At 53.5% G+C, this 27,432-nt stretch overlaps 1 protein-coding gene across 1 annotated transcript; it reads right to left on the reverse strand.

The window, feature by feature from the left end:
* Positions 1-6,595: 6,595 nt before the first annotated feature.
* On the reverse strand, positions 6,596-22,906 carry LOC133626770 (histone-lysine N-methyltransferase EHMT1-like). The gene is made up of 11 exons (XM_062007826.1): positions 22,781-22,906; positions 20,338-20,414; positions 18,196-18,393; positions 11,226-11,393; positions 10,695-10,839; positions 10,146-10,223; positions 9,131-9,246; positions 8,330-8,416; positions 7,778-7,853; positions 7,048-7,223; positions 6,596-6,785 (listed from the first exon to the last, which is right to left on the reverse strand). The coding sequence occupies exons 1-11, from the start codon at positions 22,904-22,906 to the stop codon at positions 6,596-6,598; spliced, it is 1,437 nt and encodes a 478-aa protein (XP_061863810.1).
* Between the last annotated feature and the right edge of the window lie 4,526 nt (positions 22,907-27,432).

The following is a 27,432-nucleotide window of genomic DNA, read 5'->3' on the forward strand; positions in this document are numbered from 1 at the left end:
AGCAATCAGGGGAACATGCCTCTCCCTCCACTTCCCTGGCCTGCGTTGGTCTCACAGATGTACCCACTGCTTAAGGAGTACTTCCAGCATTGGAAAGAACTCTTACGACTAAACCTCCGTAACCTGAATAATCAGTCACTCGGTGGCTTCCTCTGGAAAATAACTCTCTGTTGCACACTGCTGTCACATATAAACAAGCACAGAACCTTGCAGCATGCACCAGATAAGCATTTCAACCACAACATCATGCAACCCCCTAGCCGAAAGCAACCCTGCTAGTGAGATGTCTGGTTACTGTCTGCATGCTGTGTTACCTCCTGACATGCACAGCACCACACACTCTTTCCTGCTCTGTGTACAAAAAAACCCCAAATCCCAACAGTTTAAAAGGGTAATCCTGTACCAGTTTGAAAGGGCTCTTCTGAAATCTCCTCTGGGGAGCACGGTCCATTGCACAGTCTCATTCCTGTGGGCCCTGAAGCTTCACGAGGTCCCTGAGGCAGATGCATGCTCTTGAGGTCCCCATCACTGACCCCACCAGACAAAGGCCAGCTGACAGGAGACAAAGATTTGCTGCTCTAGAGAAATCTGCATTTCTAAAACATCTTCTCACCCACCATACCTTTCACACAGCTGCCAGCTTCAGTTTTCCCTCTGATCAGAGGGAACCCTTTGATTTCAGATTTTGTTTCATTCCACACTGGCCTCAACGGCAAAGACTCAGATTTCTGGCTTCAACCATTTCCTTTACATTTGAAGGCTTAGACCCTTCCTTGGGACACTTTGCAGACTTGGGCACTGAGGCTTTCACACATGGTTCAGATGGGGATCCCCACTTCTTTGCCTTTGATCTGCTTGCAGGACAACAAACTTACCAGGAATGCTACAGAGCTAATTGACTGATTGGATTCACACAGATGATTCCCTGGCCTAAAAATCAGAAAAGTGAACCAAGTCAGTACTAAAGGTTTACTCACCACCCTGCCAAAGCTCTGCTGTGCATTTGTGCAGCCTGAAGAAACCACTCCAAAAGTTCAGGACTCACCACGCTTCTCCTGCAATCCTGCCAAATGCATGTGTTAGCTCAGGTCCTTCATCTGCCTGTTCCAATATACAAGTTAACCTGTCAACAAATTCAATCCAAGCTGTTGTTCTGCTGAGGGCCACAAAGTCTGCACCCATCTGCAGCATCACTTCCATATGGCAGGATCAAATTGGCCAGTCCACACTTCTACAGAACAAGCCCATTCTTGCTTCTCTCGTCTACATTTTGAGAGCAGCATTCCCAAAGGCAGTAGCAAACATTCCCTTCTGCTAAAGGCTGCAAAACCAAGGCTGCTGCTGACTTGGAGCTGTGTGTCATGAAGGTGTTGAGGTAGATCTTTGCCAGGACAGTAGTGTTTCACCACCGAGGCACTCTCAGGAGAAACACAGGCTTTGTAGAGAAATAGAGAGAAGAGACAATCACAAAAGGACAGGTGGAGATTGCCAACACACCAACTGTAATCCAGCTGTACTGTGCCTCATCACTACTACCTTGTCAAGCCTGGATGTTGGCTCATACACACAAGAACTGGACTGACCCCAAAATCACAACCTTGGCCCTGCAGCACCGATGATCCAAGTGAGTTCAGGTGGTAGCACATTTCTGAGCCATGCTCCTTTCTCCAAGACTACACGTCCCAGTCAGATACAAACTCAAACAGGCTGCACAAGCATCCCAAGAAGTCCATCCTCTGAATACGCTTCTGACTTGGCAGAATATTACTTCCTTGTTTTAATTGTGCTAACTCACCTCTCCTTTACTGAGCCATAAAAAAGAGCCAGAATGGCTGCTACAGTGAGTAGAAGCTGTTAATTTGATGTACAAGTCGGAAATGTAATAACAGATGGTAATATATGATGGAGCAGATTGGGAGAGTGTGATTGGGAAATGATCTCTTGGGGAAAAAAGGAACTGTTACAACTGATGGCTTGTTCATTGGATTACCAAACAGACTGGTGGGTACAAGTAAAACAAAGTCAAGGTTGCTCTCAAAATAGTGAAAAGAAATCTGAGTGACCCTGACTCAATGGCACCTTGTAGCAAATGCTTTCCATTCATGGCTGTTCATGTGAGCAGGAAAAAAAACACCTGAGATTTCCTGCACAAGCTCAATGGAACACAAACAAAACCCTTCAAAAAGGGCTGTTTGGAATTCCCCAAGGTTAGGAAGAGAAGCAGCACTACAAATGTCATGTTGAAAAGACGTGAATAGCGATCATGAGAAAAAGATGCAACAAGGAACAAGAGGAAAGTTGTAAAGATCACTTATGAAAATAAATTCCTGATGCCTCTTATGGTTGTGTTTACAAGGGCATATGTCCCCCAAATCCCTTCCCCAAATGCACAGCTGGATTCCACACACCACAGGGGAGAGTCACTGGGCTGCTGGGATCAGTCACAGACGTGACCGAGGGAAACAAAGGCATCCGAAAGAAGGGATTTGACCAAGGGAACCAAACACAGACCAAAACATCCCCTGTGTTGCTTTCACCAGCAAATAGAAATCATATTGTCTTTCCCTAGCGTGGTGGGAACAGCAGCTCAGCAGTGGGTTCCAGCTGCACCTCAGGGCAGCAGTCAGCACAGGCTGAACTGCAAATGTCTGCTGAAATCCCAACAGCTGCCTCTGCAAGGTCACATCAATCCCAGAGATACAACAACAACAACCACCAGCCAACACTACCCTGTGTTTTCCACTCCTGAAGGACATCAGGTTGGCATCAAACCAGGGTCCCTACCTGGGTGTGTGAACTTGCCCGTCTGCAGCCAGCAAGGCAGAGCTTTTGTCCCCTCCTACCCCGCGGTGGCTGCCAAAGCAGCGGCACAGCCAGGACAGCGAGCTCCCGGCCGGGCTGTGCCTGCGAAACCTCTGGCCCAGCACCTGTGGGGAGAAGAGAAATGGAGTGAAAGCCCTGCCAGAGCGACCAGCACCACACACTGCTGCTGTCAGGGCAGGGACTGAGATGCTGGGGCGGCTGTGGGGGCTCTGGCAGCTGGGGCACCCGGGGCCTGTGCCCGGGGCCTTGTCTCCATCTCCTGCCCCTCCCCAGCTCTCGGGTCACCAAGGGGCTGCCCCAGCCAGGCCCAGCTCCAGCCTGGAGCTCCCATCACCAGCCCCGGGTGGGCAGCAGGCAGGAGACACCCCCAGAGCTGCCCAAGGGCCTGGCTGGCCCCAGCCCTCACCTCAGCCAGGCCACAGCTGCAGCACAGCCTGTGCCTCACAGCACCGACACGGCTGTGGGCAGCTGAGGGGGCAGCGACAGCTCCCAGAGCGCCCAGCAATGAACAGGGACGGCTGGCAGCCCCTGCCCAGGGCTACAGCTCCCACATGGCCCAGGAGCCAACATGGCTGGCCGGTAGCCAGTGCCCCAGGCCTACAGCTCCCACGTGCCCCGGGGCCTCCTTCCTGCTGCCTGACCCTGCAGGGACACCAGCCCCTGGCCAGGCCCCCCTGACCCTGCAGCCCCATGGCCGCCTCCCCGGGGCTGCACAGGCCCAGCCCCAGGAGGAGCCAAAGGAGGAGGAGGAGGAAAATACGGGGAGGAGCAGGGCAGAGGGACAGAGCAGGAAAGGGATGGAGCTTAAGGAGACAGCGAGTGCAGGAGGAAAAAGAGCAACAAGCAGCAGCAGAGAGAGACAGAGAGAGGATTGGAAGGGCAGAAAGGAGGACATGGGATACACAGACACAGGCAGGGAGAGGGAGTGGGACAGGGGGCAGAGAGACAGAAAAGGCAGCAGGAGAGTGGAGTGACAGAGAATTGGGACAGAAGGGACTAGGGAGAGAGAAAGGGAGCGGATGGGAGAGGAGGGGAGGGGAGAAAAAGAAAAGCATCCAGGGAGAGCGAGGAACAGAGGGATGTGGATCAGCAGAAGGAGGCGCGGGATGGCAGAACATCGATGGGCTGAGAGAGTCAGAGGAAGAGCTAAAAGGGGGTGAGGAGCAGGATGGAGGCCCAGAGAGAAAAGACAAGTTCCAGCCAGCTGAGCAAGAGAGACGGGCAGGAAAGTGGGGACAGGCTGTGGGGGAGAGAGGGAAAATAAGGCCAGGAAGCACAACATGGTGATAGAAAAAGGCAAAGGGCAGGGAGCAGGAGAGGAGAAAGGAAAAATAGCAACAGAATGTAGGACACACAGGGAGGGGTTAGAAAATACAGACAAGGAGTGGTACAGAGAAAGAGAAAGAAAAAGCAGTGATGGGGTAAAGACAGAGAGGGAGGAGGTGAAAGATGAGAGCAGGGAGCCAGACCGAGTGATGGGGAGGGACCAAAACTAGCAATTATGGACAAGTGCCCTCATTCCCTGAGCAGTGCCCAGGAACTGCATTAGCAGGAACCTCCAGAAGTGTGGTGCCTGCAGCAGGCCTGTCCTGGGCCCAGCCCTGCACCCTGAGAGTGCTGCCGACCAGCACCTTGTCCAGTGGCCAGCCCTGGGGAAGGGAAATCACCCAGCTGTTTCTTTGGGCTTTTTGTGCTGGTTTTGCTTTTAAAAAGCAACTGTTTCAGCTGTAAATAGCACCTGCAAGGAACAGGGAACAGGCTTCCAGGTGGGACACCTTTCATGCCTGAACCAGGTACCAGACTTGAGAGCTTTCCCATTCACAGGCCCCAGATCCCTGTCCTCTGTTGCTATTTCATGCCAGCAGGTGTGGACTTAGACGAGGAGTTGAGTGATGAACGGGGAGAGAATGGCAAGCCAAGGGCTGGAAGTGTTTAATAGTGCCAGGAGCCACTTGTGTGTTGAGCAGACGCCTGTGAGCAGGAGCCCTTTGCAATCAGCCTGGGAAGGGCCGAGGGAGCGAGCCTTATGGGGGCCAGTCAGTTGTGTTTGGGCTGTAAATGGTGGGACCAAGCAGCCAAAGCAGCTGCAAGCATTTCCAGCCAGGCCACAGTGCCCACAGTGGGATCGTGGCTTCGTCTCTCCGTAAGGGATGGGAGCTGTGTTGTTTCCTTTCCCAGGGGCACGCTGGGTGCAGCGATGCCCCGAGCAGCCGGCGCTGACAGAAAGGAACGACGCTGCCGATGCTGCCCTGGGCTCGGGCACTTCAGTCCCGGTGCCGGTGCCAAAGCCGTTCCCCAGCTGCACACAGCCCCGCTCACTGCTGCTGCCCACGCTCCTGCCTGCGGATACAGGCAGCCGCCCTGGCCCTTCAGTGCTCCCCAGGAAGGGCAGCGCCAGGCAGCTCAGAAACCCCACCCTGCCTGCCAAAGGCTGACAGCAGCTTCATGCTGGGCAATCTTTCCTCTTCTCAGGCCTCAGTGCTGCTCCCTCCCAGGAAAGCCTCGGGGCTTCAGGCTCAGCCCCACAGCAGGAGAGTGCCAGGGCTGCAAAGCTGCACAGCAGAACGGGGAATCGGGCTCTGCCTTTGCTTTCCAGGCTGTCTCCTCAACACAGCCCTTGAGACAGATGCTGTGCCTCAAGCACATGTCACACCCAGCCACTTGAGCAGTACTGTGCCTGTTTCTTCTCCAGCAAGTGGAGGACAGGAGGGACAATAGAATATGTCAGAGCAAGCTCCTAGAGACAACATGTGGAGATTGAGAACTAAATGTTCTTTCAAGCTGGGGCAAATACTTTTAATGGTAACACAAGGAGCCGTGTTTGAACTTTGAAACAATGCTGGGGAAAAGTGTTTCTGTAACAGAACAAAATATAATGATATAGAATAGAAACAGAAAATCAAATGTGACAAGATGCTCCTCTGATGGCAGCAGGTCCCACACTGATGGAGAGCTGCAGGTCAGGCTGTGGGCTTCTCTTCTCTTCTCTTCTCTTCTCTTCTCTTCTCTTCTCTTCTCTTCTCTCCTCTCCGATCCTCCCCGATCCTCTCCTCTCATCCCGTTTTATCCCGTCTCCTCCCCCAATTCCAATCCTCTCCCCTCCCCTCCCCTAATCCTCCACCTCTACTTCAGTCCCCTTCTCTCCTCTCCTCCCTGTATCCCCTCCTCTCCCCTACCCTCCCCTCACCTAGTCTTCCTCCTCTACTTCACTCCCCTTGTCTCCTGTCCTTCTCCTTCCCTTCCCTTCTCCCTGTCCTGTCCTCTTCTTCCGTTTCTCACCCGTCTCCTTTCCAAACCCCCATCCTCTCCTCTCCTCTCCTCTCCTCTCCTCTCCTCTCCTCTCCTCTCCTAATCCCCTCTTCTGACTTCTGTCTTTTCTCTTCTTCTCTCTTTTCCCTCTTCCCTCTTCTCCTCTCTTCTCTCTTCTCTCTTCTCTTCTTCTCTCTTCCCTCTTCTTCTCTCTTCCCTCTTCTCTCTTCTCTCTTTTCTCTCTTCTCTTCTTCTCTCTTCCCTCTTCTTCTCTCTTCCCTCTTCTCTCTTCTTCTCTCTTCTCTCTTCCTTCTTCCCTCTTCTCTCTTCTTCTCTCTTCTCTCTTCCCTCTTCCCTCTTCTCTCTTCTTCTCTCTTCTCTCTTCTCTCTTCTCTCTTCTCTCTTCTCTCTTCTCTCTTTTCTCTTCTCTCTTCTCTCTCTTCTCTCCTGCCCACAGCCCCTTGCAGTGCCAGGGACAGCTCACCCTCTCCCTGCCAAGCCCAGCACACAGGGTGACACCCACTCAGTGCCTGTGCCGTGGAGCCTTTGCCGCCCAGCTGCTGACAGGGGCCTCCTTTGGCTTCCTGCTGCGGGACAGGGCGCGCGCCTGGCGCTTGGCCAGCGCCCAGCTCGTGTACTTGCACCTGCCAGAGCCGCATTTGCAGCTGAAGGATTTGCCTTTGACGGCCCAGAAATCCTCCTTGTAGTCGAAGCTGCGGGAGAGAGACGGAGCCGGGCTCAGTGCAGAGCAGCAGCACGGGGCAGCCAAAGGGATGGGGCAGCCCGAGCTGCAGGATGGGGGGGCGGCAGCCCGCGGCGCCGCCACCGTTTGGGGCTCGGCAAAGCTTCAGGGGATGGCGAGTGCCGGCGGGGGCACGGCCCCGGGAACACAGCGCTGGAGCCCAGCAGCTCGCAGCGGCCCAGCGCTCGTCCCTCTGCTCTCCATCCTCCCTGCGGCCCAGGGCCGGCACCTACCCAAGCTGCTCTCCAGCTCTGATGTCCCTCACGCTGAAGAAGACCAGCCTGGGGAAGCGCACGTCCTGATGGGATGTGAAGACCCTGGCAGCGAAGACGTTGGGCTCGCAGTGATGGTTGATGAAGCGGCCGATGTTGCCATAGAAACGCGCATCGATGCAGTACACGTCTCCTGCCTGAAGTGAAACCGTTGCTTCTAAGCTTTAGGTGGCACTTCCCAAGCTGACATTTCTGCTGTGAGACAGCCCGCACAGGGCAGCACAGGCCAGCTCCCAGCACAACAGGCCTCGGCTCCCTGCCAGCCTGACCTGCTGCAGCCCTTGAGAAGGCAGCGGGCTCTGCTCAGTCTCCCAGCTCAGCTCTTTCGCAGGAACTTACAGAGCTGACAGCCCACCCAGCCGACACTGCGTGTCCACACTCGAGGGACAAACCCTGAGCAGCCCAGCTCAGGCTGCCCAAACGGCTTTCACACAAGCCTCTGTCGAGCACCAAACCCGGGGCTGGCAGCACGTGCCGCGGTGGCCCAGCGCTGCTGGGCTGTGGCCCCTGAACCAGCCTCAGCCTCGCCTCACACACACTCTCTCCTAACTAAAAGCCAGGGAGGTCACAGCCCTCCTCTAGAGGGGGATTCGGATCCTGCTGCGCAGCAGGATGGAGGCAAACGGGCTCTTTGCTCTCCTGGAGAGGCCAGAGCCCGGGTTGGCCTCGACACACCCCTCAGACACAGCACCTCGTTGTCCAGGTCGAACAGGTAGGTGTCCTCACGGAGCTCTGCCTCGGCATCGGAGATCACCTCACCAACGTACCTGCGGCACACAGGGAAGGCAGCAGTGAGAGGCTGGGGCATCACAGCCCTGGCTTGCAATCTCTCCTTGTAGGAAGAGGGAAGAGAAGGGAACGGCCCAGGCACAGCAGTTGGCCAAGATCAGCACGTGAGTCCCATTCTCCTCACGTTCATGGTCAGGCTCAGGCCCTGGCTCTCCTGCACCCCACTGCAGGGTCTGTGCTGTTCACAGCCCAAAGCAAGATGCTTGTGTCTGCCCTTCCTGTGTTTCCCCAGCTATTGTGACCAGTTCCATTGTGTAGAAGCTCTGAACTCACCACACTATTGCAACCCAGGAAACCCTTTGCAAACCATGTCACAGAGCCCATGGGCCAGTTTAAAGCCTACAACAGCTCCTGCCTGAGAGCCAGCGCTCGGCTCCGTTCCAACTCGATGGCAAAGGGCAGCAGCCCCCAGGCCTTTGGACAGGGATGGGTTGGCCAGAGCTGAATCACTCACTCGCACACAAAGGTTCCTGCTGGAATGTCCTCCATGGTTCTCACGCCCCAACCCATCTCTCGTGTGCGGAACAGCTGTAGCTGAACCCTGCAAAAGAGCAAAGGAAACATGCTGATGGCAGCCCTCTGCAGGAAGACAATGGCTTGTCCCAGAGACGGGAGCAGAAAGGCAGCAACCTCCCATCATCACACAGACAAGAGCATTTCCATCCCCAGCCCTGACAGAGCTCACTCCAGCACCGCTCTGGGCACAGAATCACGGAATGCCACAGCAGGGGGGGCTGGAAAGGAGCTCCAGAGATCATCCAGCACAACCCCCTGCTACAGCTGAAGGTGCTCCCTGGGGCTGGGCACGTGGGACACCAGAATCCCACCCTCAGCAGTTCCCTTCCATGTGCACAGGCAGCACTCAGGGGAAGGCAGGGAAGGGCCACGGCGACTGAAGGCAGCAGAGCTCTGCAGGATGCAGGGGGAAGTGCTCTGATCCTTTAGCCCTCTGCTAGGCCCAGCGCATTGAGCAGCTCCATCATCTCCAGCTCCCTGGCTGCAACACAAGGAAGAAACGCTGCAGCTGCAAACTTGTTGGGTAAGAGCTGCTCTGTGGCATTTTACTGAGGGAGTGTATGGGCAGAGAAAGAATCCTGTGAGTCACCCTGCCTCCTGCTCAGCCAGCACTGGAGTTCAGGGCAGGATGATCTCCAGGGCTGGGGAAAGCTCCCTCTGGGCTCCCTGGGTTATGGCAGGCCCAGAGGGGCTGGTGTTGGTCTTGCCAAGGGAAGCTGTGCTTGGCCCCTCCTCTCACCGGGGCCCGTTCTGCACCACGCGGTTCCTGCAGGTTCGCCAGCACGAGCACATGGGGTTGCACTCGACGATACACGGGGGGTTCCTCTGGTTGAATCCGGGCAGCAGTCGGCCGTCCTGACGTGGAGAGGCATTCAGGACTGGGTTAGTGGCTCTTCCTGTCACCCACTGCTACCAGGGCAAGCAAGAGCACAGATTGCCCAAGTAGAAACACAGCCCAGAGAACCCCAAGGCAGAGCCTCACCCCGACCTCCCTCAAACCAGCACCAGACCTCAACTAATACAGGGGGTTTGCTCTGCCCTGACTGTGGCACACTCCCCACCACCACCCACAGCTGACAACAGCAAGGTACCATCTCCACTTTTGCTGCCTGGCATCACCCTGTGCAGCACCAGAACGCTGTGCATCGTCACTAGGAGCATTCTGCAGTGCTGCAGGGGACAAGCTGATGCTCAGTCTATCTCTGCAACCAAGCCGACACTTCCCGAGCGCTAGCCCAGTGCTCCCAAGCTCTGGGAACCACATTCTCTTCCCAAATAACACTCCCCCAAAGCTCCAAAAGCACTTACCCAAACCCAACCAGGCTTCTGGCAATACTGCAGTTAAGACACCTTTTCTTTGCCCCCATCCCCAAGGATCACAACAAAGTGAAGCAGGCAGAATGCCTCTGCTCTCCCCTCCCCTGGTTTACATATGGCAGCGTTTGCTGTGTGCTTCACAAACGGAAGCTGATTTCACAGAAGGGTTGTTACATGCTCTCTAGCACGTGGCCATCATTGATGGCTGGGTTCCCATGGCAGTAACACTCTCCAATAACAAGTAGCAGCTTCCCCAAGTTCACATCTTGTTCTTGCCACACACCCCTCTGAGCTGAGACTGCAACTTGAGGCATTTTCCAACAGGGAGAGATTTGCTGTGCCAGGAGCTGTTTGGAAGGCGCTCTTATCCAGCCCCAAGGCTGCGAGTGGCAGCTCCAAGCGCTGCTCTGACCCAAGAGACGCTTCTGTGTCCTCACCTGCCGGTACCAGCAGCGCCCGCTGAGCTGCCCACACACGCAGGTGCTGGAGGAGCAGTCGTCCGCACACGCGCAGCGCTGCAACAGGAGACAAGGGCTCAGACAGGCTCACCCTCACCCCACACTTCCTCACCTCTGCTCTCACAGCCCTCAGCCCTTGGAGGACTTTGGTATCACAGTGGACACCTCGGCCGGACGCTGCGCTCAGAGGGCGACAGCACGAGGAGGGGCCCCAAACAACTCACTGACTCTCCAGACACAGAACAGAGCAGAAGGCTGAACAGGAGCCACAGCAGCCAGCGCCACATGTCTGATGCTACAGCACATGGCTGAGCTCAGAGCATGGCTCAGGGCTCGGAAACAAAGACCAGCAGAACCTGTCTCCTACGGCAAGAGCTGGGCTACGGCCCCAGCTGCAGTTTGCTGGCAACGTTGGGACCAGACAATCCCATCTGGAATGGAAACCCCACTCTGAGCTGCAGTGCACTGCAGCACCTCTGAATGCACAGCCCAGGGCAGGACAACACACAGGACACACAGCAGCCTCACCTGTAAATGAGTGACGTTGCTGTCAACGGCCACTGCGGAGGTGAAGCAGCTCTTCACGATGTATTTGAAGTTGCTGGGACACGGCTCACTGTCCACAGCATTGACACAGGGAATCGGGACCCGCTCGTAACCCCGGGAGATGTCTCTGCCAGGGGCACAAAGAGAAGTGTCACACAAGGAAAGCTCCCCAGAGCCATGGGCCCCTCCAGTGCCATCCTGGCCCAGCGTTACTGCCTGGGATCACGGAGCAGTCAAAGCCTGAAAGCCATTCAGGACACAACAGGGTTCCTTTGTCCCCACCCTGCCTTACAGATCGTTCTGTGTGCTCGGGAATATTCCCATTTGGAGCAGGACCTCACAAGCCACGCTCTGAATCAACAGGTGCTGAGCTCTTGCAAAGCACAAACTGCCCTCCACAGCCCTGTCAAAAGCTGAGCAAGCACTTGCAGTGCTGTCTTAAGCCAGGCTCCCAGCCCCTCCATGCAAGGGCTCTGTTTCGTGACCCACAAGCAAAGCCATCCATCTTCTCACCTGCTCAGCACCTTCTCTGTCTGGGTAGGCCTCTCATTAGATGTTTCTTCAAGAGTCTTCTTTGTCTCCAGGGCCACCCAGACCTCAGAGCTCAGGCCAGTGCACTGGGCTGGAGTCTCACTCTCTGTGTTCTTTAAACTGACATCTGAGCCACAAGAAACAGAGAGACTGCAAAAGAGCAAGAGAGAAGCAGCATTCCCCATGAGAAAGCGTGCAAGAGGAACATCAGCTGAATCCCATCCTCCAGCCAGCCCTTCAGCAACAAGGAAGAGGCTGCAGCACTATATAATCACAGGCAAAGAGGTGGGCTGGAAAGAGCAGGCTGCAAAGAGAAGCGGCCCATGGGAAGCTGCTGTTGGACTTGGCCCTTGCTCATACTCACCAGCCTTTGGGGAGTGCACATGGCGCTTTATTCAGAGCAGTCATGAAGGAAAGGAAAAGCCCTAGTACCGTCTTATTCCCTGCTAGCTTGGGGGAAAAAACAGCTTGAATGAAGGATGCCTGAGGCCTTCCTGCTGGGAAGCCCAGGCTGAGCACAGCCCCTCAAACCCTCTGCCCAAGCCTCCAGCAACACTCCACCGTTTCTTATTGTTCTGGCAGCAGCAGCTCAGGGGTCAGAGCCACTACCCCTGGAGCAGGACAACGAAGAAACAAGCCTCCCAGCCCAGCTTGGGTTTGTGCTTCAATGCCAAAGGCAGGACAGAGTTTCTCCTGAGCTTGCCAGGCAGCCGCCACATCGAAAGGAGGGACAAGGGGAAGGCAGAGAAACAAAACAATCGGCATCAACACACGAGAGGTGTGACAGACGTGAACAAACATGCTGGAAAAGGCCAGAAGCTGAGCTCCCCCAGCCCAGGCAGGCAGGAAACAGAGTCTTGGCTAGAGCCAAGGGGTGAAACACCAAAGACAAAGGGATACTGCCATGGCTGGATGAAGATACAGAAAGAAGAGGGAAGGAAAGCCAGTGTCTCTCGCCCATCTCACACCTAAGCCAGAGAAGCTAAACCTTCACTTGGAAAGAAGGAACCAACACCTTCCATTTAGAGCCTCCAGCCAAAGGACATTCTTACCCAAGCACCAGACATCACTATGAGCCACCAAAGCCCCTCACAGAAGCCCCTCAGAGACTGAAACCGCACGTGTGACGATGGTGTCAAGATGACAAGTAGGTCTGGGAAATGGAGCAAATCTGTGTCCCTATTGCAGGCAGGTTGGTCCATCTGTATGGAACAGGAGGGACCCTCCCCCAGTGGCCTGGGCCCAAACACAGCACTGCCTGCTGGTCAACTCTCAGTGCTGTGGAGAACTTTCCTCCTGATTTCAGTGACACCTGCTGGTGACCCAGGTGGGACTGAAGTGAGCACAGAAAGCTCAGTGGGCTACCCAAACCCAGAGAAGCTACATCTCAGCTTTCTCTAGGTGAAGTACATTTGCTGGCAGCTGGAGAGACCCCTCAGTCCTTTTCTTCCTTTTCAGAGCCCAGGACAAGCAGGACACTTTCCAGAGCTGCTTCAACTGGTGCCTGGGTCAGGCTTTGGAAAACAGAACCATTCAAAATACACAACAGTGTGGATCTTCTGCCAAAGAAGGAAAGGCAATAGATTTGAAACACAGATACTCTTCAGTGAAGTCAAAACACAGACCAATCTATTTTACAGCCTTTGCTAAGAACTTGCCCCAGAAAGTAGCTGCAGTGCCCTGTGATTACAGTGGGATGCTCCTGTGCTACAGGAAACCCAGGAGCGTGGGGCAAGTCATAAAAGCCACCAGAACAAGATGAGATGGGACAGGAGGTCAGGGCACTGTCCCACGCAGGGATGGCTCCATTTGTCTTCTCCTCTGTGTTTTCACCCTCCCTTTACACCCGTGCCCAGTCGTGCAAGTCAGCAGCTACAGCCAGGTACTGCATGAATGTCCTTGTCACTGAGCACACCTGGCAGCATCAACTCACTGCACTGGTATTCCATCCCTAGCAACAGAAGGAAGGGATGGCTTTCACTCCTGAAGCCCTCCTGCCTTCACAGCCTCTGCCCCAGCTCACCCTGTGCCTGCTGAGCTCTTCTCCATGTCAGCCATTCTCTGCTTTAAGCCTCTGCTTTTTTTCCTGGGCACCAGGCTGGAGCTTCCCATTCTCCGTCTTTTCCTCTCAGACACGGCAGCAGCTGGAAAACAGAAGAAAAACAAACCCCAAGTTTGCTCAGCAATGGCAAGATGAAGAGCTGCAGAGGAGAGGCTGTCCTGGGGGGAATCACATTGGAGGCCACGATCTGAGAAAACCGCTTCCCACTCCAACGAGCTGATTGACAAGTCAACCAAAAGGTGACACGCACCCCCGTGCCAACACACCAAGAGCTTTCTGTCAGTGCTGCAAACCCACTGCAACCCTGAGAATCCTCCACAGACTCCTTCTGGCCCCTACACCACCACACACAGGATCAACTCCTTCCATTACCCGTGTTTGGCAGCGCTGCTGATGCTGCAGGAGGCTGAACAGAAGCCAACTCACTCCAACAGATACTGACAGGCCACTGGCAGAGAAGTGGCTGCACAAAATGACATCTGTCCAACCAGGTCCGTGGCAGCAGCCCTGCTGACACCAGCAGGAAAGGAAACCCTAGAGAGATTCAGTGAGCAAAAGGTGCCAGCAGAGAATTCAGTCCCTGCTAACCTGCCTCACCCCCCACTCAACCACACAGACACATGTTTGGGAGGTGGGTGCTGTGAGGGATTTTAACTCTTTCCTTTTTTACCTGTCTGGGACTTCGGGGGGGCCACATAGCTCTGGTTCCCAGGCCCTGACTGCTGAAGGCCTGGCAGACAGGACAATGCCACTGGCTTCCCAACCTCCAGGATGGTTTTGCTGCATTCCTCCTGGGATTCCTTTGGTGTGGAGTCTTGACTTGCATTCTGGAAAACAACCTGCAGTTACATTGAGCTTCTGCATTGAAACACAATCAGCAAAGAGATGCAATGTCTTTCTCTCAACTATAATCACTTCCATGGAAGACAGCACCACACAGTCAAAGCAAAAGCACACAGACCCTCCTCCAGCACAGAACTTGGCCAAACGACTCTAAGCGACTCCCAGGCTGCTGCCCCTTCCCCTCCTGAAGGCTCCTGCCTTGGAGGGTGAGTGGCCACCTCACAGAAGCAGACTGGCAGGTCCAGAGTAGCCACAGATCATGAAAAGGATCAGACACTATTGACACAGTCATTTGCTTGGCTCTGGAGAAGGCAAACAAGTGCATCAGAGACAGCTGTTCCCTGACACGTGCCTCGAGCGCGGCTGTCACGTCCAGCACGTGTGACACCAGCCCTGCAGACACGTTGCAGAAGAGCAGGCAGCAATGGGAAGGGATCCTTCCTCTGGGGCAGCATTTGCCACAGCCCAGGCTGACCAAAGGCTGACCACTCTAAGCTGGGCTTCCAGTGTGACTTGATGCCAATTGCACCCATTTGTGGGCAGTCACATTCTCTAAGAGCAGATTGTCTTTAAGGGCAGATGTTCCTCAACCAGGCTGCAAGCCTGTGAAAGGTTTCTGAACCAGCATCCTTCAGAGGTGTGGACTCTGCCAGGCAGAGCCTCTTGGCTCATGTCCCCTCCTACATCCAGCAGCTCCAGGGGAAGGGAGCAGCACACATCCCTCACAACTGAACAGGGCAGCTCAAACCACTTCCAACCACAAACCTCCTGACAGAAATCCCTCTGATGGGGACCTGGCACTGGCAGGCTTCTTTCTGCAGGCTGTGCTCAGCAGCTGGGCCAGCACCTTCAGCAGCACGGCCCGGTCACCAGCACCAGCACAACCAATCCAACACCAAACTGAAAGCACTGCACAACACACAGTCACTTTCTACCTCCCTCTGCAGCGAATCCTCTGCACAAGAAGTCCGGTGGCCTTGCCACTCCTGGAGGAGATTTCCCACAGGAGATATTGAACTGCAGCCAAGCTCACACACACATGGAATCCACAGGTCTCAGTGAGCCCCTGCACATATGGGACCCATGGATGGGCGAACTTTGAAGTTCAGGCAAGCTGACAGTCAGAGGGACAGCTCTATTTCACTAGACCCTGTACTCTTTCTTTCTCTTTTTCTCCCCATGGAGACAATAACCTCACCAACATCCCCATTAGGACCTGCCCTGCAGCTGCCACCTGCCTGGCTCCAGAAGATGAACACAAGATGCAACAGCAGCAGCAACCCCAAGCACTTCACCAGCCCCAGCATCAGAGACTCAATTGCAACACTGCTTAAAGGGATCACTGGCTCTCACACCCTCCCCCAGGCCACAGCAATTCACAGGTGGCCACTCACCTTCCCATCATATCACTGCTGTGCTGCAACACCTGGGGGATAGCTGAGCACCACTTGCCAAGAGCTTGTCCATAATACACTGGTAGCTGACAGCAATCCACTGCACCAACCCTGAAAGACACCTTTCTCTTCACCTCACTCCAACATCAACACACCAGGTGACCTCACGTCTCCTTTTCATTCCTAAACAAAAACACAGAGCTCTGTTCTAGTCAGGGATGGCAAATCCACCAGTGAAGGTCTCGGAACAAGTTGCATGACTGTGGGCAACAGACACCGAGAGAGAACATGATCTGGTTTGCCACTGTAATGGTAGAGCAATGCAAGCCAGTTGCCTGACACCTCAGCTTCTTGACAGCTTCCAAGCTTAGAAGAAGCCTCAAGTTCACGTGTCATCCTTAATCTCCTTGGTGCAACTCAGAAGTCTGCTTTGTTTCACAAGCAGCTCTGGCTTTCAGCAGACAGATGATGAGCAACAGAGCCAAGAGAGAAAGGCCCTTTAGTGTCTCTCATGGATCTGTTGCACAAGGTATGTGCTCAATTATGTATTTAGACCCACACGGAGGAAGGGAGCTGAGGGTGGCCTTGAGACTCTGTTTTAACACCTCTGTCCCTCTGCAGGAAGAGAAGAAATAGCAGGAGGGACGTGGACGCTGAAAAGCCACCATTGCTAACGCTGAAGTCAAGGTCCAAAGAGCAGGAGAGGCAATGCCTAACCCCACCCCCAGCCTGGTGATGGATATTCCCAGCAGCCAGTGTGCCTGCAGCTGCTGCAGCTGTGGGTGCTCTGGGCTCTCCTGGAGTGCATGAGAGGGATGCTTTGCTGCAGACTCTGTGTAAAGTCATTTGCTTCCATATGGCTTTGCTTCTCAGGCTCAGCATGGCCTTCAGAAACGCCCCTTTCTGCTCTCCTATGGAATGCAGTGTATCTCAGCTGGGTCTGGCTGGCCACCAGCTTCACTGACCTCACAGGAAACGTTGGGGTCACCATCTACTTCTGCTTTTCCTTCCTCTGCTTGCTGTTCTGCAGCACTTGCATCTTCAGCTGTGACATGAAACCCTGCAGAAGGAGGGAGGAGAAGGAGGATGAGAGGAGAAAGTGCAAGTTCCTGGCAGGACCTGGGCACCTGTGCAGAAAGGAGCACAGGCCAGACCAGGTTTGCTGCCAGGACTTGTGATCTCAGGGGGACCCACGCTGGAGCAGTCTGCTCCTGAAGGACAGTTTCCCCCGTGGATGACCCACGCTGGGGCAGCTTGTGAAGGGCTGTACCCTGTGGGAAGGAGCCCTGTGGGAGCAGCTCATGAAGAACTGTTGCCCATGGGAAGGAGCCACACTGGAGAAGGTCCTGGAGGACTGTCTCCCGTGGGAGGGACCCCACACTGTGGCAGGGGGAAGCGTGAGGAGGCCTCCCCCAGAGAAGAAGCAGCGGTGACGTCCATCTGTAATGAACTGACCCCAACCCCCATCCCCCATCCCCTGGGCTGTTGGACTGGGAGGAGTGGGAGTCCTGCACAGAAGGACTCCCCCCGGGTCAGGGACGTGTTTTAGGATTCAGGTTTTATTTCCCATTTTCCTTGCTGTGTTCTGATTATTCATTAATAAATCAAACCATTTCTCCCCAAGTTGAAGCTGCTTGGGGTGATCTCCCTGTCCTTATGTTCTATCAGGAACCTCTTGATACATTTCTCTCTCTCCTGTCCAGTTTAGGAGGAGAATGACAGAACGACTTGGTGGGCACTTGGCACCCAGCCAGGGCTAAACCACCACCAGCACAGGGAAAGCCATTCTAGACTAAAACAACCACAGGGCTCAAACACAGCAAGATTCCTGCAGACTGCCCAGAAGCTCACACGTGGGGACAACAGCAGCTTCTTTTCTGAACTCCCTTCCACACCTTTCCATGCTCCCCATCAATCAATCTTTCCCAGCACACATTGCAGACCTGAGATGGACCACAGCCAAGTCTGAACACCATGGACTCACAGAAAGGCTTCTGACATGACCCCACACTGTGGCAGGGGGAAGGGTGAGGAGGCCTCCCCCTGAGAAGCAGCAGCGGCAACGTCCATCTGTAACGAACTGACCCCAACCCCCATCCCCCATCCCCTGGGCTGTTGGACTGGGAGGAGTGGTTGTCCTGGGAAGAAGGGCCTTGAAGCTCACACGTGGGGAGAACAGCAGATTCCTTTCTGAGCTCCCTTCCCAACATTTCCATGCTCCCCCATCAATCAATGCCAGCAGGCATTGCAGACCTGAGACGAAACCCAGTCCAGAATGAACGCCGTGCACTGGCAGGAAGGATTCTGACATGACAACCCATCAGCTCCCCAGGCCAGCAGCAGTGACAACACCTCACTGGCACCATCAGCCAGGTGGTGCCATGGACCTGCTCTTAGGGACTCCCGCTGTGCTTTTCCCTCCAGAGGCCAGAGAGGAAAAGCATCCCAGGCACGGCCAGCCAGAGCTTTGCCCCAGGGGGCCGGCAGAGCAGGTAGGGCCGATGGCCAGGAGCTCCAGGAGGGGCGATTCTCACTTACAGCACCGGGAAAGCTCCCGCCGCAGAGCGGAGGAGAGCTCAGCCAGCCAGGACAGCATGTCGGGACCCCTCGGCAGGGCGGCGCGGGGCAGCGCAGGGACCTCTCGCTCTCTTACAGCGCTCGGACGCTCCGCAGGAGCCGCGGCAGCAGCCCCCGGACGAGCGGCCGCAACTCGCCGTTGGGGCGGCAACTGCCAGCGGCCGCCGGCGAGCGCGGGCACAGCGGCCCCAGGGACAGCTCCGGCTGCCGCCCGTCCCGCGCCGCCCCCGCAGCGCAGCGCAGCGCAGCGCCGCTCGCACGCCTCACACCGTTCCTGCAGCAAAGACACCGCGGGCACCTGTGCTCACACTGTCACCACGCACCCAAACAGCAACTTAATTCCTTCTGGCTTGAAAATCAATCCCAGACTGTGACTATTACGGCTCCCATTGCCCAGGGACAGCGTGACCCTAATGCTCCTCAGGAGCTGATAAAGATGAGTCCACTGGTGCTTCTGGAAAACTACAGAGCAGGAGAAACTCTCAGCAATGTCACAGGGTGTGAACAATGATAGGAAAAGCCACCTTTAGAGCAGGAGAGGAAACAGCCAATTGCAGTTGGGAAAGTTCCACTCTGCTGTAAATTAGATAAAGATATTAGATATAGATATTAGATTAGATACCAGTCAAGGTATTGAGAAGGGCAAATTCTCTTCCCAGCCCATAAAGCTCAAGTAAAAGCCACAAACCTTCCTGCAGAAGGTGGAGTTCAACTCTCACCTCTTAGGGAAGGCTGTGGGAGCTGACAGCTCTCCTTATCCAGCAAGAGAAAGCTCCCTGACTTCAGAACGGGATGTTCCTCACACCCTGTGAACCTTTCTCTCCTCCTGGCACTCCAGAGGAGAGGTGCAGAAGGAGTTAGAGCTAGGAGAGGGACACACAGCCCAGTCACACAGCTCCATGTGGCATGGCACCAGCTCTCTCCATCTCTCTTGCCTCTGAGAACCTGGAGGTACTTCCCACAGGGATTGATCCAAATGACTCTCCTGCAACCACACACTGAAGACTGACATCTGTATGTTGAAGTTGCCTCCACTTCCAGTCTCTGCTGCAGGTTACCTCCCCCTTCCCTCGGGCACTTTCCCCAAGGAAGATCCACATTTCACACACACACACACAGCTGCTCTCAGAGCAAGCAATGGGGGTTGGCATGGCAAAACTTGGAGTGCTCTGAAGGATTACACTCCATCTTCTGCCTTCTTTAACAACACTCAAAATGCCAATCTACAACTATCTAACGAGCTCCTAAAGCCCAACCAGCCCTTGCTGTCTGTTGTCAGGGTCATGTTCCACTAGGGACCTGGCTTCAAGTCAAGGGCAAAGGACAGTCCCCATTAACCGCCCTGTGGTCGCTCACCCACACCCCAGCACAGCTGGGTTTCAGGAACTCCTGCCATTGTCACTGCAGCATTATCCATTGTTCCTGGGACAATGATGCTGTGTCCCAGGCAGGCAGCTGCTGGAAGTGGGTGGCTCTGAGGTGAGCAGGGACACTGTGATGCCTGAGGGGGGCTTTGTGGGGATGGGATGATCTTCAGAGGGATGAGGTGCAGCTGGAGGGAAGCCCATAAAGACAGGTTTGGGGTCAAACCACTTTTCCCACAGACTGCTGTCCCAGCCAGACACCCTCTGTTTGAGGCAACACCCGCAGCACCTGAGACATTTCTACACTCTTCTGGTTTTAAAAGCATTTCTCTCTCCCCTGTTGCTGAACAACATATCCTGCCTGCACAAACAACAGCAGCCTAAAGGCCAGCTCACACTTCAGCAAGCTCCAGGACACCTCCTGCTTTCCATCCACACAAATGTGCACTTGCTTTTGGGGAGACACAGTCCTCAGCTGGAGAAACCCAGACAGTGGCACTGCAAGGCAGCTTTCCTATAGAACCCTCCAGTTCTGACAGCAGCTGGATGGGAGCTCTTACATTACACCAAACACACTTTGGAAGCCACACAACGGGAAAGTTGCCCCAGAGACATGCTCCAATACATGAGGAAGAGCTGAGTGTGAATCCACGTCTGGATTGAAACAAAGCTCACAGCAGCTCACTGCTCCCAAGGGCTGGGCACAGCCCATCCAGAACCGGGCACGTGCAGACGCTTTCTCTAAATGCTGATGATCCCTCCATTGACACAGGCAACACACAACAACTGCTGCTGGCAGCAGGATGGCAGGAGCCCATCCTGCAGGGACACAGGGGCCGTTACCACACACCTACCTGGCTCCTGTGCTGACCACGTGGAAATGAGCTCTCACCACAGGGCACAAGCCAATGCTTTCCCTTCTCAGCACAGCCTGCAACACAAAGACAGTGTTAGCAGAAAGCACACCACCACAAGCAGAAAGCACAACAAACCAACACAACATTGATGCTGCCCAGGAAGCAGAGAGCACACCATGTGCCAAACACAGACAGTGGAAACTCTGTTGTAGTGTACCACTCTCCAGCAGCCTACTTCTGCTTGGAGGAGCTGTCTGCCTGTTTCTGGACACACTGTGGGACAGACTAAAGAGAGATCTGTGCAGAAAAAGGGGTTTAAAACTTCTCAGCAAGTCCTTGCCTCTTCTGAAAACACTCTCAGTGCTATCAACGGGCCCTGGCCATTCCCCTCTGCCTTATATGCAAGCAAGAAGTTGAGACATCACTGAAGCAGCCTGAGCCAGTGACCAACCTGTGCCCAAGCCCAGTGTCCAAACAGGACTGAAACACCTCAGAGATGCTGAACACCACAAAGCTTGGGAACTCCAGCACAGGCAGAGCTGCTGGAAAACATCCCCAAGTCTGGCAAAGAAAAGCCTCGGGAAGATCTGTCCCACTTTGGCTTAGTACAAGAAATCTCACCACAAACTGGAATGGATCCAGAATCAATACTCTGGGTGAGACAAAGAAATGTGTCCTGCTGGGAAGATCAAGAGTGACTGGGAAAAACACATCAGGCAACTGTAAGCACGTCCCACCTGAAACAAGGACAAGAGTCTCTCTAGGACACTACCAGAAACTCATATCCAGGAGAAAAGGCCCTGTAGTAGCAGATGGGATTCAAAGGCAGTCCTGGAGAGTAAATCGTTCTGGAATAAGCAAGTGAGGCTCATAAACCTCTAGGGCACAGACAGAATGGGTCTGGCAGACGGATCCAGAGCAGACAGGAGGGTTGGTTCTGTCTTATCAACATGAAAGTGGAAAACAAACACATTATCTGTTCATTTTTCCTGAATCTCCTTTTTCACTCTGCTCAGAGAAAGAACACAGGGGCTTTACTTTTGGTAACACCAGGCACCTGGAATCTGGAAGGTCATTGATCCAACTGCTTCTCTGTTATCAGAATAGGTCCCCAGTAGGAGATCTGCTCTAGAGTGCCTGTTCTTGTCACTGTGACAGCACCCAGCCAGCACTGGGGAACTAACAGGAGATATTTCCAGGACTGATGCACTGAACTCACCAAAGGGTTTGGGTTGGGGGTTTTTCTGGGCAAAATTTCCATGGAGAAAAGTCTCAACACACAAAGAAAGGATTTTCACATGGGACCATTTAGACATTCATCTGAATGAGACCTGTTCAGCCATCCACAGGGTTTTAGCAAGCACATCGCTACTTGATTCTGCAAGAGTGGTTTCAGAGATACAGCACATTAGAAAAGGTGATTCAGGTCACTAACCAATCCCAATGGAGTCCTAAAAGGCTGATAAAATTACTCACAAATATTACACAGTTGGTTTTCCTTCCTCTGCAATAGGTTTAGTAGCCACTGCCAGGCCAGGCAAAGGTAGGAGAGGCCAGGTTCAAGAGGAGAATAGTTCTGACACTTTGCTGAACCTTCTCTGTTCTCCTGGGGACTGACACTCCAGAGTAGGGGCATGTCCACGTGCCCAGGAATCACTGGAGGACCTTGTGAAAACAGCTTTCACCTAGCAGGGGAGGGAGTGAAGGATGGGGGCAAATGATAACCATGACATTTCTTACTGGTACCAATTAGAAACCAACTAAAGATCTCCTTTGGGATGGCTGCATTAAAGCTGAAACTTTACCACCCAAGGATTTCTTCCTAGCAAATCTCTCCAGAGTGTGACCAGTGCTGTCAAACAGACACAGGTACCATGTTATTCCAGTTTCAGGTTATATGCCAAAGCCACACTGTAATCAATTGTAACAAAGCCCAGCAGCTCAGGCTGCAAAAGGATACTTGCCCTGATCTCCTGGGAGTGCCACTGGGGAGTTGTCTCAGTGAAATACACATTTCTTGGCTTCCCCAAACAGAAGCAGCAGCTACAGAAATGGAAACCACTGCCTAGCCGTGACTCCAGGACCATACAGGAGGTGCAGAGGATGCCAGGCTAGAAGATCACTGAAGCAGTCAATTCATCAGGTCTGGCTTTGTTTCCTCTGCCCTGAGCCACCAAGGGAGAGAATGTTTCAAATAAGGCTGTCATGCTGTTTGGCATCACACCCCCACAACGCTTAAAAGGCACAAGGAAGGAGCAACATACTCAGAAAAACACCTTCTCTTCCCTTCTGTGCCCAGAATGGCTCTGCTGTGGCTCTTTGGCACTTCAGCAGAGGAAGGCAGGAGGGTACAGAAAAAAGAAACAGAGGTTCCAGCAGTCAGTGAGAACACTGTGAATCCCATGCACCAAGTTAACGTGCTGTGCTGGCTCTGTTGTACCTGCGCCAGACTCAAACAACGTGTCTCGGCATCGATGGGATTGACAGAGAAAAGCATTCCTGTCAGCTGCAGACACGCTTCCATCTCTCTGTACAGGACTCTGGTCTGGTCAAAGTACCAGAGCATTCTACCATTCTTCTACCATTGCAGCAAGTGGCACACATGCTTTTTTGTTCATACTCTGGATAACAATCTGAGCCTTCATGGGACACTACTGCATAAATGATGAAAAAAATACTTGCTGGGATCCTTTGTCACAACTGACAGAGGAGTTCTCCAAAGCACTGCTGCACGTCTGGAACAAAGGAACCAGAGCAGTCAGTCGGGCACCTTCCTTCCTGCCCCTGATGGCAATGATCCTGCCTTTTCCCACAGTACTTTGTGTCCATGAGAGAGCATCGTTGCCTCATGTTTTCACCACAAACACTGTGGTTATGGCCAGCTTATGTCTAACTCTTCATACAGACTCATGACTAACTCACTACTGCCAGAGAAGCAGTGGTTGGCTTTAGTGCTCTTCCCTGAAACTGCCTTAAGATGAGAGGAAATGTTCAGTGCACTTCTGAAAAGACAGAGCTCCAATGTCTGCATGAACCTGCCAAAGTAAGTTCCTCTCCAGTGACTCTCTTATGACACTATTGAAAAACAGACTCAAATTTATTCCAGTATCAGAGTCCCAGGAGTCTCAACAGAACTCCTTGCTGCAATGGCTGTGCTTGATGAGAATTCAGTGTGTGCCTTGTGCACGAAAGAAGTCCCAGAACTCCCCAGACAGTGACGCTGTACATCACAGTCTGGGAATGGCTGGGACACACAGAAGCGTGCAAGTGGCAGGTTTCCTTCCAAACTCCCTGGAAAGGATTTGTTCTGATGAGCTGCAAAGCACACACACACCTGATGGCATAAGGCAACCCTCCCCAAAGGGCCTGCACCCAATCCCACTAGTTCTTCTCTTTACTTAGACAACAGAAATTGAGGAAGCTTCATGGTGTTCTCAGCTTCTTTTCACTTTCAGGGTTTGAAAGGCTGTAGGCAACACACTGTGGCTGCACAAACAAGTCAATAACTAATAACCCAAATTCAAGGCAAAGCTTTTAGAACTAGAAAGCAATCAGGGGAACATGCCTCTCCCTCCACTTCCCTGGCCTGCGTTGGTCTCACAGATGTACCCACTGCTTAAGGAGTACTTCCAGCATTGGAAAGAACTCTTACGACTAAACCTCCGTAACCTGAATAATCAGTCACTCGGTGGCTTCCTCTGGAAAATAACTCTCTGTTGCACACTGCTGTCACATATAAACAAGCACAGAACCTTGCAGCATGCACCAGATAAGCATTTCAACCACAACATCATGCAACCCCCTAGCCGAAAGCAACCCTGCTAGTGAGATGTCTGGTTACTGTCTGCATGCTGTGTTACCTCCTGACATGCACAGCACCACACACTCTTTCCTGCTCTGTGTACAAAAAAACCCCAAATCCCAACAGTTTAAAAGGGTAATCCTGTACCAGTTTGAAAGGGCTCTTCTGAAATCTCCTCTGGGGAGCACGGTCCATTGCACAGTCTCATTCCTGTGGGCCCTGAAGCTTCACGAGGTCCCTGAGGCAGATGCATGCTCTTGAGGTCCCCATCACTGACCCCACCAGACAAAGGCCAGCTGACAGGAGACAAAGATTTGCTGCTCTAGAGAAATCTGCATTTCTAAAACATCTTCTCACCCACCATACCTTTCACACAGCTGCCAGCTTCAGTTTTCCCTCTGATCAGAGGGAACCCTTTGATTTCAGATTTTGTTTCATTCCACACTGGCCTCAACGGCAAAGACTCAGATTTCTGGCTTCAACCATTTCCTTTACATTTGAAGGCTTAGACCCTTCCTTGGGACACTTTGCAGACTTGGGCACTGAGGCTTTCACACATGGTTCAGATGGGGATCCCCACTTCTTTGCCTTTGATCTGCTTGCAGGACAACAAACTTACCAGGAATGCTACAGAGCTAATTGACTGATTGGATTCACACAGATGATTCCCTGGCCTAAAAATCAGAAAAGTGAACCAAGTCAGTACTAAAGGTTTACTCACCACCCTGCCAAAGCTCTGCTGTGCATTTGTGCAGCCTGAAGAAACCACTCCAAAAGTTCAGGACTCACCACGCTTCTCCTGCAATCCTGCCAAATGCATGTGTTAGCTCAGGTCCTTCATCTGCCTGTTCCAATATACAAGTTAACCTGTCAACAAATTCAATCCAAGCTGTTGTTCTGCTGAGGGCCACAAAGTCTGCACCCATCTGCAGCATCACTTCCATATGGCAGGATCAAATTGGCCAGTCCACACTTCTACAGAACAAGCCCATTCTTGCTTCTCTCGTCTACATTTTGAGAGCAGCATTCCCAAAGGCAGTAGCAAACATTCCCTTCTGCTAAAGGCTGCAAAACCAAGGCTGCTGCTGACTTGGAGCTGTGTGTCATGAAGGTGTTGAGGTAGATCTTTGCCAGGACAGTAGTGTTTCACCACCGAGGCACTCTCAGGAGAAACACAGGCTTTGTAGAGAAATAGAGAGAAGAGACAATCACAAAAGGACAGGTGGAGATTGCCAACACACCAACTGTAATCCAGCTGTACTGTGCCTCATCACTACTACCTTGTCAAGCCTGGATGTTGGCTCATACACACAAGAACTGGACTGACCCCAAAATCACAACCTTGGCCCTGCAGCACCGATGATCCAAGTGAGTTCAGGTGGTAGCACATTTCTGAGCCATGCTCCTTTCTCCAAGACTACACGTCCCAGTCAGATACAAACTCAAACAGGCTGCACAAGCATCCCAAGAAGTCCATCCTCTGAATACGCTTCTGACTTGGCAGAATATTACTTCCTTGTTTTAATTGTGCTAACTCACCTCTCCTTTACTGAGCCATAAAAAAGAGCCAGAATGGCTGCTACAGTGAGTAGAAGCTGTTAATTTGATGTACAAGTCGGAAATGTAATAACAGATGGTAATATATGATGGAGCAGATTGGGAGAGTGTGATTGGGAAATGATCTCTTGGGGAAAAAAGGAACTGTTACAACTGATGGCTTGTTCATTGGATTACCAAACAGACTGGTGGGTACAAGTAAAACAAAGTCAAGGTTGCTCTCAAAATAGTGAAAAGAAATCTGAGTGACCCTGACTCAATGGCACCTTGTAGCAAATGCTTTCCATTCATGGCTGTTCATGTGAGCAGGAAAAAAAACACCTGAGATTTCCTGCACAAGCTCAATGGAACACAAACAAAACCCTTCAAAAAGGGCTGTTTGGAATTCCCCAAGGTTAGGAAGAGAAGCAGCACTACAAATGTCATGTTGAAAAGACGTGAATAGCGATCATGAGAAAAAGATGCAACAAGGAACAAGAGGAAAGTTGTAAAGATCACTTATGAAAATAAATTCCTGATGCCTCTTATGGTTGTGTTTACAAGGGCATATGTCCCCCAAATCCCTTCCCCAAATGCACAGCTGGATTCCACACACCACAGGGGAGAGTCACTGGGCTGCTGGGATCAGTCACAGACGTGACCGAGGGAAACAAAGGCATCCGAAAGAAGGGATTTGACCAAGGGAACCAAACACAGACCAAAACATCCCCTGTGTTGCTTTCACCAGCAAATAGAAATCATATTGTCTTTCCCTAGCGTGGTGGGAACAGCAGCTCAGCAGTGGGTTCCAGCTGCACCTCAGGGCAGCAGTCAGCACAGGCTGAACTGCAAATGTCTGCTGAAATCCCAACAGCTGCCTCTGCAAGGTCACATCAATCCCAGAGATACAACAACAACAACCACCAGCCAACACTACCCTGTGTTTTCCACTCCTGAAGGACATCAGGTTGGCATCAAACCAGGGTCCCTACCTGGGTGTGTGAACTTGCCCGTCTGCAGCCAGCAAGGCAGAGCTTTTGTCCCCTCCTACCCCGCGGTGGCTGCCAAAGCAGCGGCACAGCCAGGACAGCGAGCTCCCGGCCGGGCTGTGCCTGCGAAACCTCTGGCCCAGCACCTGTGGGGAGAAGAGAAATGGAGTGAAAGCCCTGCCAGAGCGACCAGCACCACACACTGCTGCTGTCAGGGCAGGGACTGAGATGCTGGGGCGGCTGTGGGGGCTCTGGCAGCTGGGGCACCCGGGGCCTGTGCCCGGGGCCTTGTCTCCATCTCCTGCCCCTCCCCAGCTCTCGGGTCACCAAGGGGCTGCCCCAGCCAGGCCCAGCTCCAGCCTGGAGCTCCCATCACCAGCCCCGGGTGGGCAGCAGGCAGGAGACACCCCCAGAGCTGCCCAAGGGCCTGGCTGGCCCCAGCCCTCACCTCAGCCAGGCCACAGCTGCAGCACAGCCTGTGCCTCACAGCACCGACACGGCTGTGGGCAGCTGAGGGGGCAGCGACAGCTCCCAGAGCGCCCAGCAATGAACAGGGACGGCTGGCAGCCCCTGCCCAGGGCTACAGCTCCCACATGGCCCAGGAGCCAACATGGCTGGCCGGTAGCCAGTGCCCCAGGCCTACAGCTCCCACGTGCCCCGGGGCCTCCTTCCTGCTGCCTGACCCTGCAGGGACACCAGCCCCTGGCCAGGCCCCCCTGACCCTGCAGCCCCATGGCCGCCTCCCCGGGGCTGCACAGGCCCAGC

The sequence above is a fragment of the Colius striatus genome, chromosome 14 (assembly GCF_028858725.1).
Source record: "Colius striatus isolate bColStr4 chromosome 14, bColStr4.1.hap1, whole genome shotgun sequence".
NCBI lineage: Eukaryota > Metazoa > Chordata > Aves > Coliiformes > Coliidae > Colius > Colius striatus.